Raw genomic sequence first — 17,401 nt, 5'->3', positions numbered from 1 at the left:
ATGCATAGCCTGCAGATTTTATCCCTAAGATCATAGCGATTTAAATTTAATTTCCCCACAACAAAATAATTGAGATAAATCCCTGTTACCTGAAATGAGATTGTCATCTGTTATGGCTTTCTAATTTTAGTTTGCAAATTACAGCAGGTTTAACCCTCTTCTGCATGACTTTTTATAATAAAAGTATGTATACTCTCTTCCCCTCCAGAACCTCTCCTCTCTCTTACTTCAGACTAAAACAGTAAAAAGCATCTGTTTGTGATTTCTGAAGACGCTCACCTGTATTTGAATTAAGATCATCAGCTTCTGATTCTATTCCATATTGACTTCCATTTCCCTGAAGAGTGTTCATAGTCAGGAGTTTCATTTTCTGCAACTTCATGGCCTCAGCCATTGCTGCTGCTGTGATACCTAAAACCAGAGTGATCCCTTTAAACATAGAAGCTAGGTATGAATGCAAATACACGCTCGATACATTTACTTAACAGGTGTCTTTCTCTTGCCTTCATTTCTTCTACCTCGTCAGCACAGTCAAAAGTGAGCCACAGTGCAACTCTTGTTATTTCTTTATTAGTCAATAAATGGGAACTTTAAAAGCTGAAAAAGGACTAAATATGGATCTGAGGTTAAAAAAAGAGGTAATGGTAAAATTTGAAGTGTTTACAAGATTCTTACTGATGCATTCTGATGTGTTCTAAGAGTTCTGCACTGTTATTCTTACACAAAACTCACTGTACTAAATTCTATCTAAAACAACACTGCCAAGAACAAGCACTCTGAAATGCTGTAAAAAATAATTTTTACTCTTGGTACTTGAACATTTAGGCTTCATATTTCAGGTGTTGATCTCTATAATGGGTTTACTTAGAGCAAAGGTGGGAGCAAAAGCAGGAACAAAATTAATCAATCAAATATTGATTCATATCCTACTAGTTTTCTCATTATTTAATAGGCTCTCTGACTAATCATTTTGAGGGACTTTCAGTAACACAAGAAGAGGCTTTCTGTTCATAAATCATCATTGTCTGTGTGCTTTCTTAGGAGTCCTGGTGGCATAGTGGTTACACTTTGGGCTGCCAACTGCAAAGTCAGCAGTTCAAATACACCAGCTGCTCCTCGGGAGAAAGATGACAATTTCTACTTCTGTGATGAGTTGTAACTCACAGGAAGTTCACAGGAGTAGTTCTTCTCTGCCTTATAGGGTCACTATGATTTGGTATTGACTCGATAAGAGTGAGCTTGGTTTTGAATTTTGAGAGTACTTTCTTTGGAATACAATTCAAACTTCTTAATCCTAGAAGCCTGTTTTATCATTCTACATTTTTAGTCTTAAAACTTTCTACTTTCTTATATGTTAACTCTTTTTTTTCCTCACATTTTTCATTACTAGCTCATGGTAGGACTTAGGATGACCTGAGTTTTCCTGCCACCAATTCCTGGCCCTATCAGTTCCTTCCATAAGAGAATTACTTATTTTCAACCCACATTTGTATATGTTTCTTATATATCTACAAGATTCAGACCAAATGCCACAATCTGAGAATTTTTTTCTTGTAAATCCAAGAAGATATGCTCTGAGATCACTGGTTTTATCTGCACTGAAGGCATATACTTTGTTCTAGCCTCAGTATATTTACTTGGATATAGACATCATTTTTCCTATATGATTGTTAGTTCCTTAAAAATAGTTAAAAATCTAACTTTTTGAGTGTGAAAATCTCTGAAATACCTTCTGTCTTGAAAAGGGATTTTAAACTATTGATGAAATATCGTTCACCTATATAATACATTTTAAACAAATGCCAAATCCTCGTCTGGATGTATGTTAATACATTGTGTTAGTCTGGGTACTGTAGAGAAACAAATTCACAGAAACTCATGTATAAGAGAAAGAGAGCTTTATATAAAGGTTAAGTGCACATCAAGAAAACATCCTATCCCAGTGCTGCCCAAGCCCACAAGTCCAACGTTAACCCATATGTCCAACACCAATCCACAAAGTCCTCCTCCATCTCACAAAACAGACACAATGATGCCAACTGCAGGAGGAAAGCCGAGTCAGTGAACGTGTCAGCATCTCAGCCCTGGCAGGGGTCTCCACACGGCTGCTCCAGCACCCAGGGCTGCATCAGGGTAGGTCCATGTGGCTTCTGCTCAGGGATGTCTTACAGGAAGTTAGCCTTGCCAACTGAAGCAGGGAACTGTCTAAGGCAGCTTCACCCTGGACCGACCATCAGAAAGCAAGAGACCTGAGAACCAGAAAGGCGAGGCTCACTGAGTCATTTATCGGCCAGGTTGGCACAATAAACTAACTACCTCATACAATAAAATGTACACTTATTGTGGTTACACACCTTAATCTCCTGTAAAGTTGAAGATATTAAGAGTGAAGGGTTGAGTCTAGCCTGTCAATCAGATCACAGCCTGATGATGCCTCCTTGTGGGCAAGGCCTTCTCATGAAGATTCTGGTAACTTCCTCTTGTTCCACCTGTAGGTGGGCCACATTCTCTCTGCTTCACCTTCCTACTGAGAAGCCATGTTCAGTGAGCTGGAGGAGCCACATGGAGACTCCCACCAGTACTGAGATGCTTCCACTCATTGGATCCACAGGATTTTTCACCCATTGCCCTGTAATCTTCCTGAATTTGGCATCATTGAGAGCATAACTGTGTGTTTGAAGAGGAATATATGGACTAGTATCAGACATATGGGATAATATTGGACTTATGGACTCCATCTGGACTATTCTGGGATGTTTCCTCAATATACAATTGCTCTTTGATATAAAGCTCTCTCTTGCACATGTTAGTGTCTCTGGATTTGTTTCTCTAGTCAACCTGGCCTAACACATTTATCAAAACATTAATTAAAATACTTTTGAATTTATTTCTGCTGATAGTCTACTGAAGACCCCTATGTTCTTTTGAATTTTCTTTCTGAGGGATAAAGACAGGTACTGGTAGACAGAAGCCAAAATATGAAACAGAACAAGTTATTTTCTTGAGGGAGAATAAGGTATTTGTAAGTAGAATATATAATATATGAAAACAACCTATGAGATGACTGTGAAAAAGAGAATGTCCTTCTTTGGAAAAATTATGTAGTACCTAACATATATTTGATACTCCTATGCCTAACCTGTCAGCATTTCTTGATGACTTTCTTTCTGGTTTTGATATCAATTGAGTAGCATGTTGGATACATGTTAAACTCAAAACTGACAATCAAGTTGTGATCAGGGAATATGTTACTGCTGGTAATATAAATCAGTTATCTGAGACGGGGCAATTTTTATCCAGAATATTTTTGTTATCATTTATGCCAAATGGATAAAATGTCCTGTATATGAGAAGTAGGTTGGAGGGAAAGAGAAGAGGGAATAAAAGACTGTAACAATCTTTCTACCTTTTTAGAGGGTTAACTTCTTCTCTTCTCAAATATATAAATGAAGGAACCAACTAAGTGAAAATTATTTTTTAAGAACTTTCTATATAATAATATAAATAGAAAATGTGTATATATAGATATATATAAACTGAATGCTTTGGTTATTGTATCAATTTATAAAATGAAACTTTAAATAGTAATAAATAATCAAATTCACCCCAAAATTCTTTCTCCTAGTGAAACACACAAACAGACACAGACACACATACACACACACACATTTTACCATTAAATACATAAGAGAACAGGTACTAAAAATAACAGAACAATCCATACTCCAACAATGAATTCAAAAATTTAATGGATTCCAACAATTATTTTAGAACTTTAATTGTGATTTGAGTGAATGTTTACAAAGCAAGTTGGTTTCCATTCAAGAATTCATACACATTGTATTTTGTGACATTGACAGCAATCTTCACAATATAATATACATCTTTCTAATTCCTCTCTTTGTATACCATGTCCATTCATCCTTTCTTACCCTTTGAGTATTGTCCCTTGGCTAAGGCTCCTTTTTTGATATGTATGATTTCAAATTCCAACATAAGCATTTTCAGCTAGTGTCAAAATCCATAAGCATCTATAGGTGTCATGTTACAAAAAAATTTTGATTGCATGTTTGATTAATTTCAGAGTAAAGACACTGTTAGAATTCTCCAATATCTTCCACGTTGGCTTTAGCAGTTGTGTATAATGTTCAATAATACTTTAATTAACTGGTCTTTCATATTGCTCTATAGATATTATTGTGTTGCAGGCAGTATTGCAATTCAAGATAGATCTTGATGTGACCTGTTTGATAATTAACATGTTATCATTGCTCTTGATTTTGTCATTCTGGGCCTAATAAACTATATGATTCAAAATGAAAAATATCAATACATTTCAGTTTACTAATCCTAGGATTAGAGCCCTCGTAGTGTAGTAGGTTATGATTTGAGCAGTTAAACTCTAGGTCAGTAAATCAAACCTATAAGGCTGCTGTGCCAGAAGAAGTGGAGGCTTTAAGCTGCTGTAAAGTTTCACAACCTTGGAAACACCAAGGAGACCATTCTATCTGGTCCTACAGGGTCACTATGAGTTAGAATCTACTCACTGATGGACAGTTTTTATTTTCAGGAATGCCTAATATATCAATCGTTATATTTCCACTACGTTTTTGATGACTTCCAATTTTCCTAGATTCATACTTTGTACATTAAACGTTTCATTTATTGATAGATGGTTATAGTTGTTTCTTTCGATTTTGAGCCATCCCCCATCACCAAATGAAGGTTCTGTAAGATTTGCTAGATCAGCACCATTAAGACCAACTCTACTTTAAGGAGGCAGCTTTTATCTAGTCATTGGAATAGAACAAGGTGATACTGCATGGTATAAAATTGGGAAAGGTATATGGTACGCCTGTACCCTCTGACTATGCTTATTCAATATGTATGCTGAGCATGTGATCTGACAAAATGGACTATATAAAAAGGCAGTATAGCACAGATGAAACACACAACTTTCCTCTAGGTCTTTGGTGCTTCCTTCACACCACTATCATGACCTCAATTCTACCTTACAAATTGGATTACACCAGAGCATGCACACTGCTACATATAAGAGCCCGCAACACAGGGAATCCAGGATAGACAAACCCCTCAGGGTGAACAATGAGAGTACAGATACCAGTAGGATTAGGGGATGGTGGGGGTTGATAGGGGGAATCGATTACAAGGATCAACATATAACCCCCTCCCAGGGGAACAAATAACGGAAAAGTGGGTGAGGGATGATGGAGGATTATGTAAGATATGAAAATAATAAACTATAATTTATCAAAGGTTCATAGAGAAGGTGGGGGAAGGGAGGGCAAATAAATGGGTAGCTGATATCAGGGGCTCAAGTGGGAAGATAATGCTTTGAAAATGATTATGGTGACATATGCTCAAATGTGCTTGACACACTGCATGAATCTATTGATTGTGATGAGAGATGTAAGAGTCCCCGATAAAAGTATTTTTAAGGCAGGACAATTGTAGGAAGGCTTATTAAAAACTTCTAATGTACAGGTGACATAATTTTGTTTGCAAAAAGTGAAGGATATTTGAAGACCTTACTGATGATGAGCAAAGACTAAAACATTCATTTCTGATTACAACTCAATGTACAGAAAACAAAAATCATCACAACAGAACCAATAGACAGTATCATGAAAAACAGTAAATATTGAAGTTGTCAAGGATTTCATTTTACTTGAATCCACAGCCAATGCCCATGAAAGAAGTCAAGATATCAAATGGCAAACAGCATTGGGTAAATCTGCTGCACAGGTTCCATTTAAAGTGTTAAAGAACAAATATATCACTCTCAGGACTAAGGCATACATGACCCAAGCCATGTTATTCTAATCCATTATTATGCATGCGAAAGCTAGACAATGAATATGGAAGATAGGAAATTAGTTGATGCATTGAAAGTACCATGGACGGCTTGAAAAACAAACAGATCTATCTTTGAGAAGGGACAGCCAGAATGTTGCTTGGAAGTCAGGATATTCAGACTTCATCTCAAGTTCTTTGTTATCAAGAGAGACCATTATGATTTGTTGAGCATCAGGAGAAAAGAGTAAGACCCTCAAAGAGAAGGAATGACAGAGTGACTTCAATATTGGGTTCATTAATAACAAAAACGGAGAGGATAGTGCAGAACTAACAGTATCTCATTCTATGTACACAGGCTAGCTAAGCACTTGAGCTCACTTGATAGCTACTAACAACAACAAACATTATTATGATGAAGCAGACTCTTTACCACAATAGCATAAGTCATGGTAAAAAGAAAAGAAAAAAGAAAATTGCTTTAGTTTTTAAACTTTTGCATATTTTCTAGATTGTCCCAGATATTTTCTTGACATATCTTAATTAGTGTCATGGAATTACAACCCCCAAAAGGACCTAATGATCATTCAAGGGTAACTCTAGAAAAAATTCATGACAATGGTTTAAACATTACTTATGACATCTGGAGCTGTGGGCCTCATGATAAAAAATATATCTGGAAAATTTAAAATAGAATTTACAGAGGATCCTCTGACTAGCAACTTATAACTTAAACCTTATTACGAAAGTTATTTAATTACTCTTGCTTCAATATTGGTAGTATAAATGTTATCATTTTATATACACAAGCTGTTTTAAACTAAAAAAAAAAAACCAAAACGAAATTTGGCAAAATCTCCAAACCACCTGATATACTAGAAGTCAGCAAGTAAACTATGCCTTATACAATAACAATAAGAGAATGAATGAGCAAGATTTTCAACACACTTTTTTAATTTTTAGGAAAGATGATACATTTCAAATATCTATTTATTCTTTCAATCAAATACTGTTGTGAAGAAAAAAATTACTGAAGAAAAGTTACTAAGAGACTTCAGACAATAATGTTGACATAGGAAAATCATAGTATAATATCATTTTGCATATAAATAAATGTAGTCTCAGAATGACCCATCATAATTAATTATTTAGAGAATGAAATGGAACACATTTAAAAGATCTTGATGGAATATGTACATATGTATGTGTTAAGGTCTACTGAACTAAAAACAAAAACTCACTGTCATCAAGTCAATGGCCAGTAGCAGCAATTCGATAGGACAGGATGGAATTGCCATTGTGGGTTTCCAAGACTGTTAACTATTAATCCAAAGGACGGGCTGGTGGTTTCAAATAGCTGACTTTGCAGTTAGCAGTTCAACGCATAACCACTATGCCACCAGGAATCTTCACTGAAGTCCGATTGGTAGTTCAAATGTGAGCAAATGAAAATCTCCTAAGATGCTATGATTCCCTCATGACATTCAGATTTAATTGTCTGTTGTCTTTCTATAGCTCCTTAAACTTGTTTCAAATTTCCTTGGAACATTAATCCATAACCAATATATTTTATATTACTCGTGGTATTGATAATTAAATGCTTTTAATTTAATAAACACTTAAATTTTATTTATACAGTCTTCATCAGAAACCTAATATGTATATCTTCAGATAAAAACATAGTAAAGCCAACATGGTACCATCTACCCTGAGACCAAAACAACTAGATGGTTACTGGTTACCAGTACCAAAAGTTAATCCGCGGCACAATAATCGGGTCCTGACCCAATGAGAGAAAATGTGAAGTTGTTAGGGTTTATCAGGTTGATTCCTATTTATAGCAACCTGTTCTCGCGTCACCCTGACAACTGTTATGTTTGAGACCATTGTTGCAGTCAGTGTGTCAGCCTATCATGTCCAGGGTCTTCTTCTTTTTCACAGCAACTGTACTTTACCAGGAATGATGGCCTTTTCCAGGGACTTGACTCTAGTGACATGTCCAAAGTATGTGAGATGAAGTATCACCATCCTTTCCTCTAAGACCTATTCTGGTTGTATTTCTTCCAAGACAGATTTGTTGGTTCTTTTAGCAGTCCATAACACTTTCAATTTTATTCTGATATATCATAGTTAAAATGCATAGATTCTTTTTGGTTGTCTTTATTTAATGTCCGTCTTTCATATGTATATGATGCGATTGAAAACACCATGGCTTGAGTAAATCAAGCACACCTTAGTCCTCAGAGTAACATCCTGGCTTTTCATCATTTAAAAGCACTGTGATGCAACAGATTTACCCAGTACAATGCACTTTTTCATATACTGACTGCTGCTTCCATGAGCATTTACTGTGAGTACAGACATGATGAAATATTTGACAAATTCAAATCCAGTAATCTTATTATCTATTGGTACAGTTGTGGGGATTTTGGTTTTCTTGTAATCAATTTTGTAGGCTGCGACCCTTGAACGTAATCCGCAAATGCTTGAAGTGCTCCGCACTTTCAACAAGCAAGATTGTGTCATCTGCTCAAGCTTCTCTTATGATTTGTTCAGAATACAGAGTGAATAAGTAAATAATAACCTGCCACATACCTTTCTTGATTTTAAACCATATAGAGTAGAACCACAAATTCCTATAAACAAAACAAACTGACGGGACTGCTTGTGACTGGAGGACTCCTGATAGTATTGCGCTGAGCTATATTTCAAACTTTTACCTAATTTTAACTTCTGATATCACCTCATAGCTCATTATAATTTGGCTTGAAAAAAAACAAAGAATGCTACAACTAAGTTAATTGTACCTTTAAAACCCTCCTATATACAACCTGACAGCAAGAATTACTTTATAACAAAAATGAAAATATAAGAGGGCACAGAAACTAGATTAATGGAAACTGTGTGGCCAGAATAGAAAAAAACGAGTCTTTTTGTACATTGTGAAGAATGTAACCAATGTCAGTTTAACAACACGCATAGGATTTCTTGAATATGCATCTAAACTTCTGAGTACATGTTCACTGTATATATGATAAAATATTCTTTACAAAAACATAATCATGGAAATGGAAAAGATTGTTTATTTGATCTTATGGTAATTTTTCCTTTTATTGAATTGCATTCTTAGCCTCAGAATGTTGCTTAGTGTAGTATTGATGGGTTTGAAATAGAAATTCAGAATTTGATTCCAAGTTCTGTTCCCAAAGTGCATCCTTGAAATAGAAAACAATTCTAAAATTGGTTTAAGAGTATTTAGTTGAAATTTAATTTGGAACTAGACATCGGGCTTGTACAAGACAAGTACAAAATAATAAATTTAATAAGATTAATAGATACTTCTTAAGACGACAAGGTGCAATAACTATAGGTAAATATCTGACATACATTTAGAAACCTAAGAGGTATCCTACTAAGTAACTGAGCCTTAAAATAATAAATTGTTTATTATGTTTAAATGCCATGTGTTTGATTGTTCAAAATAGATTTGCAATGATAGAGAGTCAGTGGTAACAGGACAATGTTCACCTTTTCACTTGCTTGTATTTGAACATTTATTTCTATAGCATCATTTCCATTCTTGTCCATGTAATTTCATTATTGGCTTAAAATCTATTCACTGTAACTACTGAACAAGTTGTAATGTTAGTTAAAAATATAATATATTCAATGATTTATATTCCTAGAATATATGAGATATATTATTCTAGAGAGAGATTTATATACTTATGAATATTACTTTTTGTCAAGTCAGTTGTGACTCATAGTAAACTTATACGACTGTCCCATAGAGTTATCAAGGTTGTACTGCTTATATGTCATTGCAAGAGGGATATCATTGTTGATATCAGATGTATCTTGACTGAAAGAAGTAAAACCAGAAAGATGCTTACTTCTATTTTGTTAACTATGCAAAGACATTCCATTGTGTGGGTCAGAATAAAACTTGGATGACCATAGGATTTCCAGAGCATTTAATTGTGCTTATGTGGAGCCTGTACATACTGAGTGGTTTAAAATCCAGAAAGGTGTCAGTCAGGGTTTTTTCATCTCACCATACACATTCAATTTGTATGCTGATAAAGTATATGAGAAACTGGACTACATGAAGAAGGGCAAAGTATGAGGATACAGATATCACAGCTGTGCTAACTGAAAGAGATGAACTTGAAGCACTTGCTGATGAAAATCCAAGACTTTTTTTTTTCTTCTTTTACATTTTATTAGGGACTCCAACAACTCTTACCACAATCCATACATATACATACATCAATTGTACAAAGCACACCCATACACTCCCTGTCCCAATCACTCTCAAGGCATTTGCTCTTCACCTAAGCCCCTTGCATCAGGTCCTCCTTTTTTTCCCCCCCTCCCTCCCTTTTCCCCCCTCCCTCATATGCCCTTGGTAATTTATACCTCGTTATTTTGTCATATCTTGCCCTATTCGGGGTCTCCCTTCCCCCCTTCTCTGCTGTCCCTCTCCCAGGGAAGAGGTCACATGTGGCTCCTTGTAATCAGTTCCCCCTTTCCAACCCACTCACCCTCCACTCTCCCAGCATCGTCCCTCACGCCCTTGGTCCTGGAGGTATCATCCACCCTGGATTCCCTGTATCTCCAACCCTCCTATGTACCAGTGTACAGCCTCTGTCCTATCCAACCCTGCAAGGTAGAATTCGGATCATGGTAGTTGGGGGGAGGAAGCATCCAGGATCTGGGGGAAAGCTGTGTTCTTCATCGATACTACCTCACACCCTAATTAACCCATCTCCTCTCCTAAGCCCCTCTGTGAGGGGATCTCCATTGGCTGACACTTGGGCCTTGGGTCTCCACTCTGCACTTCCCCCTTCATTTAATATAATATATATATACACATACATATATACATATACACATAAATACACATAAATACACACACTTATATCTTTTTTTTTTTTGCATGATGCCTTATATCTGGTCCCTTGGGCACCTCGTGATCGCACTGGCCGGTGTGCTTCTTCCATGTGGGCTTATTTGCTTCTGAGCGAGATGGCCGCTTGTTCACCTTCAAGCCTTTAAGACCCCAGACACTATCTCTTTTGATAGCCGGGCACCATCAGCTTTCTTCACCACATTCGCTTATGCACCCATTTGTCTTCAGCGATCCTATCATGGAGGTGTGCAGTCAATGATATGATTTTTTGTTCTTTGATGCCTGGTAACTGATCCCTTTGGGACCACTCGATCACACAGGCTGGTGTGTTCTTCCATGTGGACTTTGTTGCTTCTGAGCTAGATGGCCGCTTGTTTATCTTCAAGCCTTTAAGACCCCAGTCACTATCTCTTTTGATAGCCGGGCACCATCAGCTTTCTTCACCACATTTACTTGTTCACCCATGTTGGCTCCAGCTGTTGTGTCGGGAGAGTGAGCATCATAGAGTTCCAATTTAATAAAAGAAGGTATTCATGCATAGAGGGAGTGTTTGAGTAGAGGCCCAAGGTCCTTCTGCCACCTTAATACTTGACCTATAAATATAGACACAAAGATCTATTTCCCCAACCTCCTATATATATTTGCATGTACATGTCGTTGTCTAGACCTCCATGAATGCCCTTTGACTTCTAGCTCTTTCCTCCATCTCCCTTGACCTTCCTCCTGCCCTACTACCATGCTTCATTGCCACCTGGGCTAGAGTATACCTCTTCTCTAAGCAACCTTACCCTTGATCATTTCCCACCAGGCCTGCCACTCCCCCTTCTCTACCCTTTGGGGTCCCATGTTTTTCACTTGTCCCTGGGTTTGTTAACACCACTTCCTTACCCCCCCCTACCCCCCACCCCAAGCCCCCCCGGAACTGTCGGTCCCGTTGTTTTTCCTACAGATAGTTCATCCAGCCTGTCCTATTCAGACAGACCTGTGGAGTCACTAACATGCACGAAAACTAGACAGAGGAACACAAAGCAACAGTATATAACCAGACAACAAAACAACCAAAACAAACCACTGAAAAAGAACAGAACAAAACAGTTCGCAAGAGAAAAGCTTGTAGTTAGTTCAGGGATCTTTGCTGGCCCTTAGGAGCGTTTTCCAGTCCAGTCTGTTGGGGCACCACGCCCTGGCCCCAAAGTCCACTTTCAGCATTCCCTGGGGACCTTGCCACTCCATTCCCTTGCTGTTCCGCTGCACTCCCCCAGTGCATTGCCTCGGTGTGGTGGGGTCAGGTCAGGTGCAATTCCCACACTGTGTCTCCGGTTCTGTCCCCTGTATCGCCCTTAGTCACTGAGGGGCATCATGTCTCATAGTAGGGCCAGCCATGTTGTTCTCTCTGTGGACTGGCTGCTCTACTCAAGAACATTATCCTCACGGCCTGGTGGGCCAGGCTGTGCTCCACTCTCTCCTCCTGCCCCTTCATCTGCTCCCGTGTGCTCTGATCAAATATGTCCATCTCCCATAGCTGCAGGGTCAATGTCGTCCTTTGGAACAAGTTCTTTTCGGGGGAGGGGCAGGAATCCAAGACTTTATTATAAATGTTAACTCAATATAGAGAAAACAAATAGATTCACAACTGGACCAATGGATACCATCGTGATAAAAGAAGAAAAGATTGAAGTTGTCACAGATTTTATTTTGCTTGGATCTATAAAGAATGTTCACGAAAACAGCTAACAAGAAATTAAGCAACTTATTACATTTGGCAAATATGCTACAAAAGAAGCCTTCAAATAGCTAGTGGGTCACTTTGAAGACTAGAGTGCACCTGACCCAAGCCATGGTATTGTCAATTGTTTAATATGTATGTGAAAATTGGGCTGTTAATAAGATAGACTGAAGGAGAACTGATTCTTTTGGATTATTGTGATGGTAAAGAATATTAAAAATAGCCTGGGGCTAGTTGTGGTAACATGGATACCAAATAACAAGAATGGGAAATCTCCACAATTGTTGGAGAGATCTCAAATGCTGGAAGACAGAAAACAATTTAAAAGTTAACTAAACAAAAGTCTCCTAAAATTGGGTGTTACTGACTCTCTTTTACCATTGAGTAGCAGCCCAAGCAGTTTTTGTGCACTCCCCATCTAACCCTTCCTGTATAATCTAACCCTTCCTTGACCCTCATCCAACCTACCCAACAAAATAGCTTGCCTCTATAAACTCTGGGGGCCCTGATTGGACGGATGACAATGTGGGCAGCTTAGTGAAGATATATTAACTACCCAAGCAAAGCTTTCTGCCCTTTTTCTTTCTTCCTCACATGCCTGGGCATTTCCTTCCATGCCCTTTGCTCACGTATACATTAAGAAAAAGATTTGGCAATGGGATATCAGATAAAAGGATAATTTTTAAATCTATAGAACACTACATCACAGTGATAAGAAAAATTTAAATAACCCAAACAAAAATGGTCACAAGGTATAGTCAATTTACTAAAGATTACACCCAGGAGATCAACAATTAAATGAAGGAATACATCCATTAGCCATAAGAGAAGTAAAATTTAAAAGAACAATGAGATACCACCTTATACTGACACTCTTAGCAAAATTCAAAAACATAGACAATAAAAACCGCAGCGAGGATGTGAAGCATTTTGGACACCGATGCATTGCTGGTGGGATTGCAAAAATATACAACTACCGTCGAAGTCAGTATGGCATCTCCTTCAACAAATGAAAATACAAATAACTTATGATCCTGAAATCTCTATACGTGGTATATACCCTAAAGAAATAAAGAACCAAACACAAACACATATGCACACCCATGTTTATCATAGCAATTTCTATAACAGTAAAGAGGAGGAAATCGTTTTTAAAAGCCATCTGTGGAGGAATGGGCAAGCAAACTGGTACGTGCACACAATAGAATATTATGTATCCTTTAAAAATGGCATGTATGCCAAACAGCTCATGAAATGGATAAAATTGGAAGATGTTACACTCAGCAAAGAAAGTAAATGTCATTTCATAACACTATTATTATAAAAAATTTCACAAATGGAAAACGTGTTGAAGACTAGATGAGGCCATAGCTCAGGGGGAAGGGAAAGGGGAAAGGACATGAAGTTTTGAATGGAGGGTGGATGGGAGAAAGAAAAAAAAGACCAGAAGAAAGAACCACATGCACGGGGTTTGACTGGGACACTGCCACTCTTTGGATGAGACGGGCTGTGTAACTACATGTAGTGTGTTTTCTTTGTATTAATGTCCACAAATGATAATATATGAATGAATCAGACTTAACCCTGGTTAAAACTGAAACGGACTTAAACATGTTTGAGCCACATCCAAGCAAACAAAACAAAGACCTCTTTAAAGTGTTGAAAAGCAAGGATGTTACTTTGAGGACTAAGATGTGCCTAACCCAAATCATGGTATTTTCAATCGCTTCCTACGCATGTGAAAGTTGGACATTGAATTAAGAAGACCAAAGAAGAATCAATGCATTTGAATTATGGTGCTGGCAAAGAATATTAAAAGAAATCCAGAATGCCAAAGGAACCAACTTATCTGCCTTAGAAGAACTATAGCCAGAATGTTCCTTAGAAGGAAGGATGGAGAGACTTTACCTCAGCATCTTTGGACATGTTATCAGCAGAGACCATTCTCTAGAAAAGGTAAAACGGACAGGAAACACAAAAGAAGAAGACCTTCCACAAAATGGATTGTCATGGTGGCGGCAACAAAGGCCTCAAACATAACAATGGAGACAATTCGACAGGACTTGGTGGATTTTGTTCAGTTGCACATAGGGTTGGTATGAGTCAGAACTGACTGGATAGCAGCTAACAAAAACAATATGGCCATCTATAGGAAATTTTTGGTTTGTATACTATTACAGTACAAATGAATTCTGTTATTTGTAAACGTAAAGCACTTTGAAGTCTAATTTTCTACCTCTACACGATGAGATGAAAGAAAAAGACTAACATTTTGTAAATCATTTTATGGGGCTCATACAACTCTTATCACAATCCATACCCATATCCATTGTGTCAAGCACCATTTAACATTTGTTTCCCTCATCACTCTCAAAACATTTGCTTTCTAATTGAGTCCTTGTTATCAGCTCCTCATTTTTCCCCTTCCTCCCCGATCCCCCCAACCCCATGAACCCTTAGATAATTTATAAATTATTATTATTTTGTCATATCTTATACCATACGGCATCTCCCTTCACCCACTTGTCCACTGTCCATCCCCCAGGGAGGAGATTATATGTAGATCCTTGTAATCTGTTCCCCCTTTATCCCTCACCTTCCCTCCACCCTCCCGGTATTGCCACTCTAACCACTGGTCCTGAGCGGTTCATCTGTCCTGGATTCCCTGTGTTTCCAGTTCCTCTCTGTACCAGTGTACATCCTCTGGTCTAATCAGATTTGTAAGATAGATCATGATAGTAGGGGGCAGGAAGCATTCAAAATCTAGAGGAAAATGCTATGTTTCATTGTTGCTACCCTGCACCCTGACTGGCTCATCTCCTCCCCATGGCTCTTCTGCAAGGGGATGTGCAATTTCCCACAGATGGGCCCTGGGTCCCCACACTCCACCCTCTCCCTAATTCACAATGCTATGATTTTTTTTTTTTTTGGTCTTTGATGCCTGCTACCAGATCCCTTCGATGATTTGTGATCTCACAGGCTGGTGTGCTTCTTCCGTGTGGCCTTTGTTGTTTCTCAATTAGATGGCCACTTGTTTATCTTCCAGTCCATAGGACCCCAGACATTATCTCTTTTGATAGCTGGGCACCATCAGCTTTCTACACCACATTTGCTTATGCACTTGCTTTGTCTTCAACGATCATGTCGTGAGAGGCTGGTGTGCTTCTTCCATGTGGGCTTAGTTGTTTCACATCTTGATGGTCACCTGTTTATCTTCAAGCCTTTAAGATCTCAGACGCTATATCTTTTGATAGCCAGGCACTATCAGCTTTCTTCACCACATTCGGTTATACACCCAGTTTGTCTTCAGAGATCGAGCGAGGACAGGCTGGTGTGTTTCTTCCATGTGGGTTTTGTTGTTTCTCAGCTAGATGGCTGCTTGTGTATCTTCAGGCCTTGCAGCCCTCAGATGCTATATCTTTTGATAATCAGGCACCATCAGCTTTCTCTTGTATACATTCTATGAGGTCCCCAAGTGACAAAAGCAGTTTGTGATAGGTTGGTAAAGGTGAGTAGCTGAAACCTACACAGTGACACCACAGGAGAAAGACATGTCAATCTGTTTCCACAAATAAGAAAATCCTATGGAGAAGTTCTACTTTGTAACATACAGTCACATTTCTGAAGCAGAAATAACTAGACAGCAACTATATTTGCTGATTAGTTTTTAATGTATTCAGTTTTCAGAAGAAAATAATAATTGGTACTCTATTATCTCATACTAAAATAGCAATTAAAATTAAAGATTGCCGTTCAATCTTTTCTGAAAAAATTAGTCATTGTTGTTGTTAAGTGACATCAGGTAGGTTCTAACCCATAGTGAAGTTATACACAACAGAATAAAACACTGCCTGCTGCTACATCATCCTCACAATTGTTCCCACACTTGAGCCCATTGTTGCAGTCACAGTGCCTGTCCATCTCCCTGAGAGCCTTTCTGCCTTTGATGCCCCCCTACCAAACATTAATTTCTTGAATATACTAGAAGCAACAAACAGCATCATGTTATCAAAAAAACCATCACTGCCATAAATTTGATATTGACTCACAGTGACCCTATAAGATAAATATTAAATCCCAATTACTACTATTGATAATAAAAAGATATTGTAAAACTATCCCTGTGAGTACCTAATATTATAAACCTCAATGGAAGAAGAAAACCCCATATTTCTTATTTGGATGAACTGGTAGTTTCAAACTTCTGACCTTGTAATTAGCAGCCTGATGCTTAACTCACTATGCCACCAAGGTGTAGGTTAGTGCATTCAGATCAGTTCTGACTAATCATGACAAAACAACAGAACAAAACACTGCCTGATCCTGGGCCATGCAAACAATTGTTATTATATTTGAGCCACCGTGTCAATCCATATCCTTGAGGATCTTAATCTATTTTGCTGATCTTCCAGTTTACCCAGGACAATATCCTTTAATAGACATTGATCAATCTTGATAAGATATCCAAAGTAATTCAAATGAACTCTTGCTACCCTTACTTCCAAAGAGAAGTCTTGCTGCACATCTTCCAAGCAATATTGTATTTGTTACTCTGAAAGTCGTGGTCTTTTCAATATTTTTCACCAACCCCATAATACAAATGTATCAAGTCTTCTTTGGCATTCCTTTTTTTAAAACATTTTATTAGGGGCTCATACAACTCTTATCACAATCCATACATATACATACATCAATTGTATAAAGCACATCTGCACATTCCCTGCCCCAATCATTCTCCAAGCATTTGCTCTCCACTTAAGCCCTTTGCATCAGGTCCTCTTTTTTTCCCTTCCCTCCCTGCTCCCCCCTCCCTCATATGCCCTTGGTAATTTATACATTGTTATTTTGTCATATCTTGCCCTATCCGGAGTCTCCCTTCCCCCTCTTCTCTGCCGTCCATCTCCCAGGGAGGAGGTCACATGTGGATCCTTGTAATCAGTTCCCCCTTT

The 17,401-nt window shown here is 38.0% G+C and overlaps 1 protein-coding gene across 1 annotated transcript in view; it reads right to left on the bottom strand.

Annotated features, from left to right (window-relative positions):
• DACH2 (dachshund family transcription factor 2) overlaps positions 1–17,401 on the bottom strand; it is a 792,597-nt gene that overhangs the window by 233,263 nt on the left and 541,933 nt on the right. The window contains exon 4 of the mRNA XM_075538394.1: positions 280–411. Coding sequence (XP_075394509.1) covers positions 280–411 — 132 coding nt within the window. The remainder of the gene's footprint in view (positions 1–279; positions 412–17,401) is intronic.

This window comes from Tenrec ecaudatus, chromosome X (genome assembly GCF_050624435.1).
Source record: "Tenrec ecaudatus isolate mTenEca1 chromosome X, mTenEca1.hap1, whole genome shotgun sequence".
Classification (NCBI taxonomy): Eukaryota; Metazoa; Chordata; class Mammalia; order Afrosoricida; family Tenrecidae; genus Tenrec; species Tenrec ecaudatus.
The sequence above is the reverse complement of the archived record's forward strand: the minus strand, read 5'-3'. Positions and strand labels throughout refer to the sequence as shown.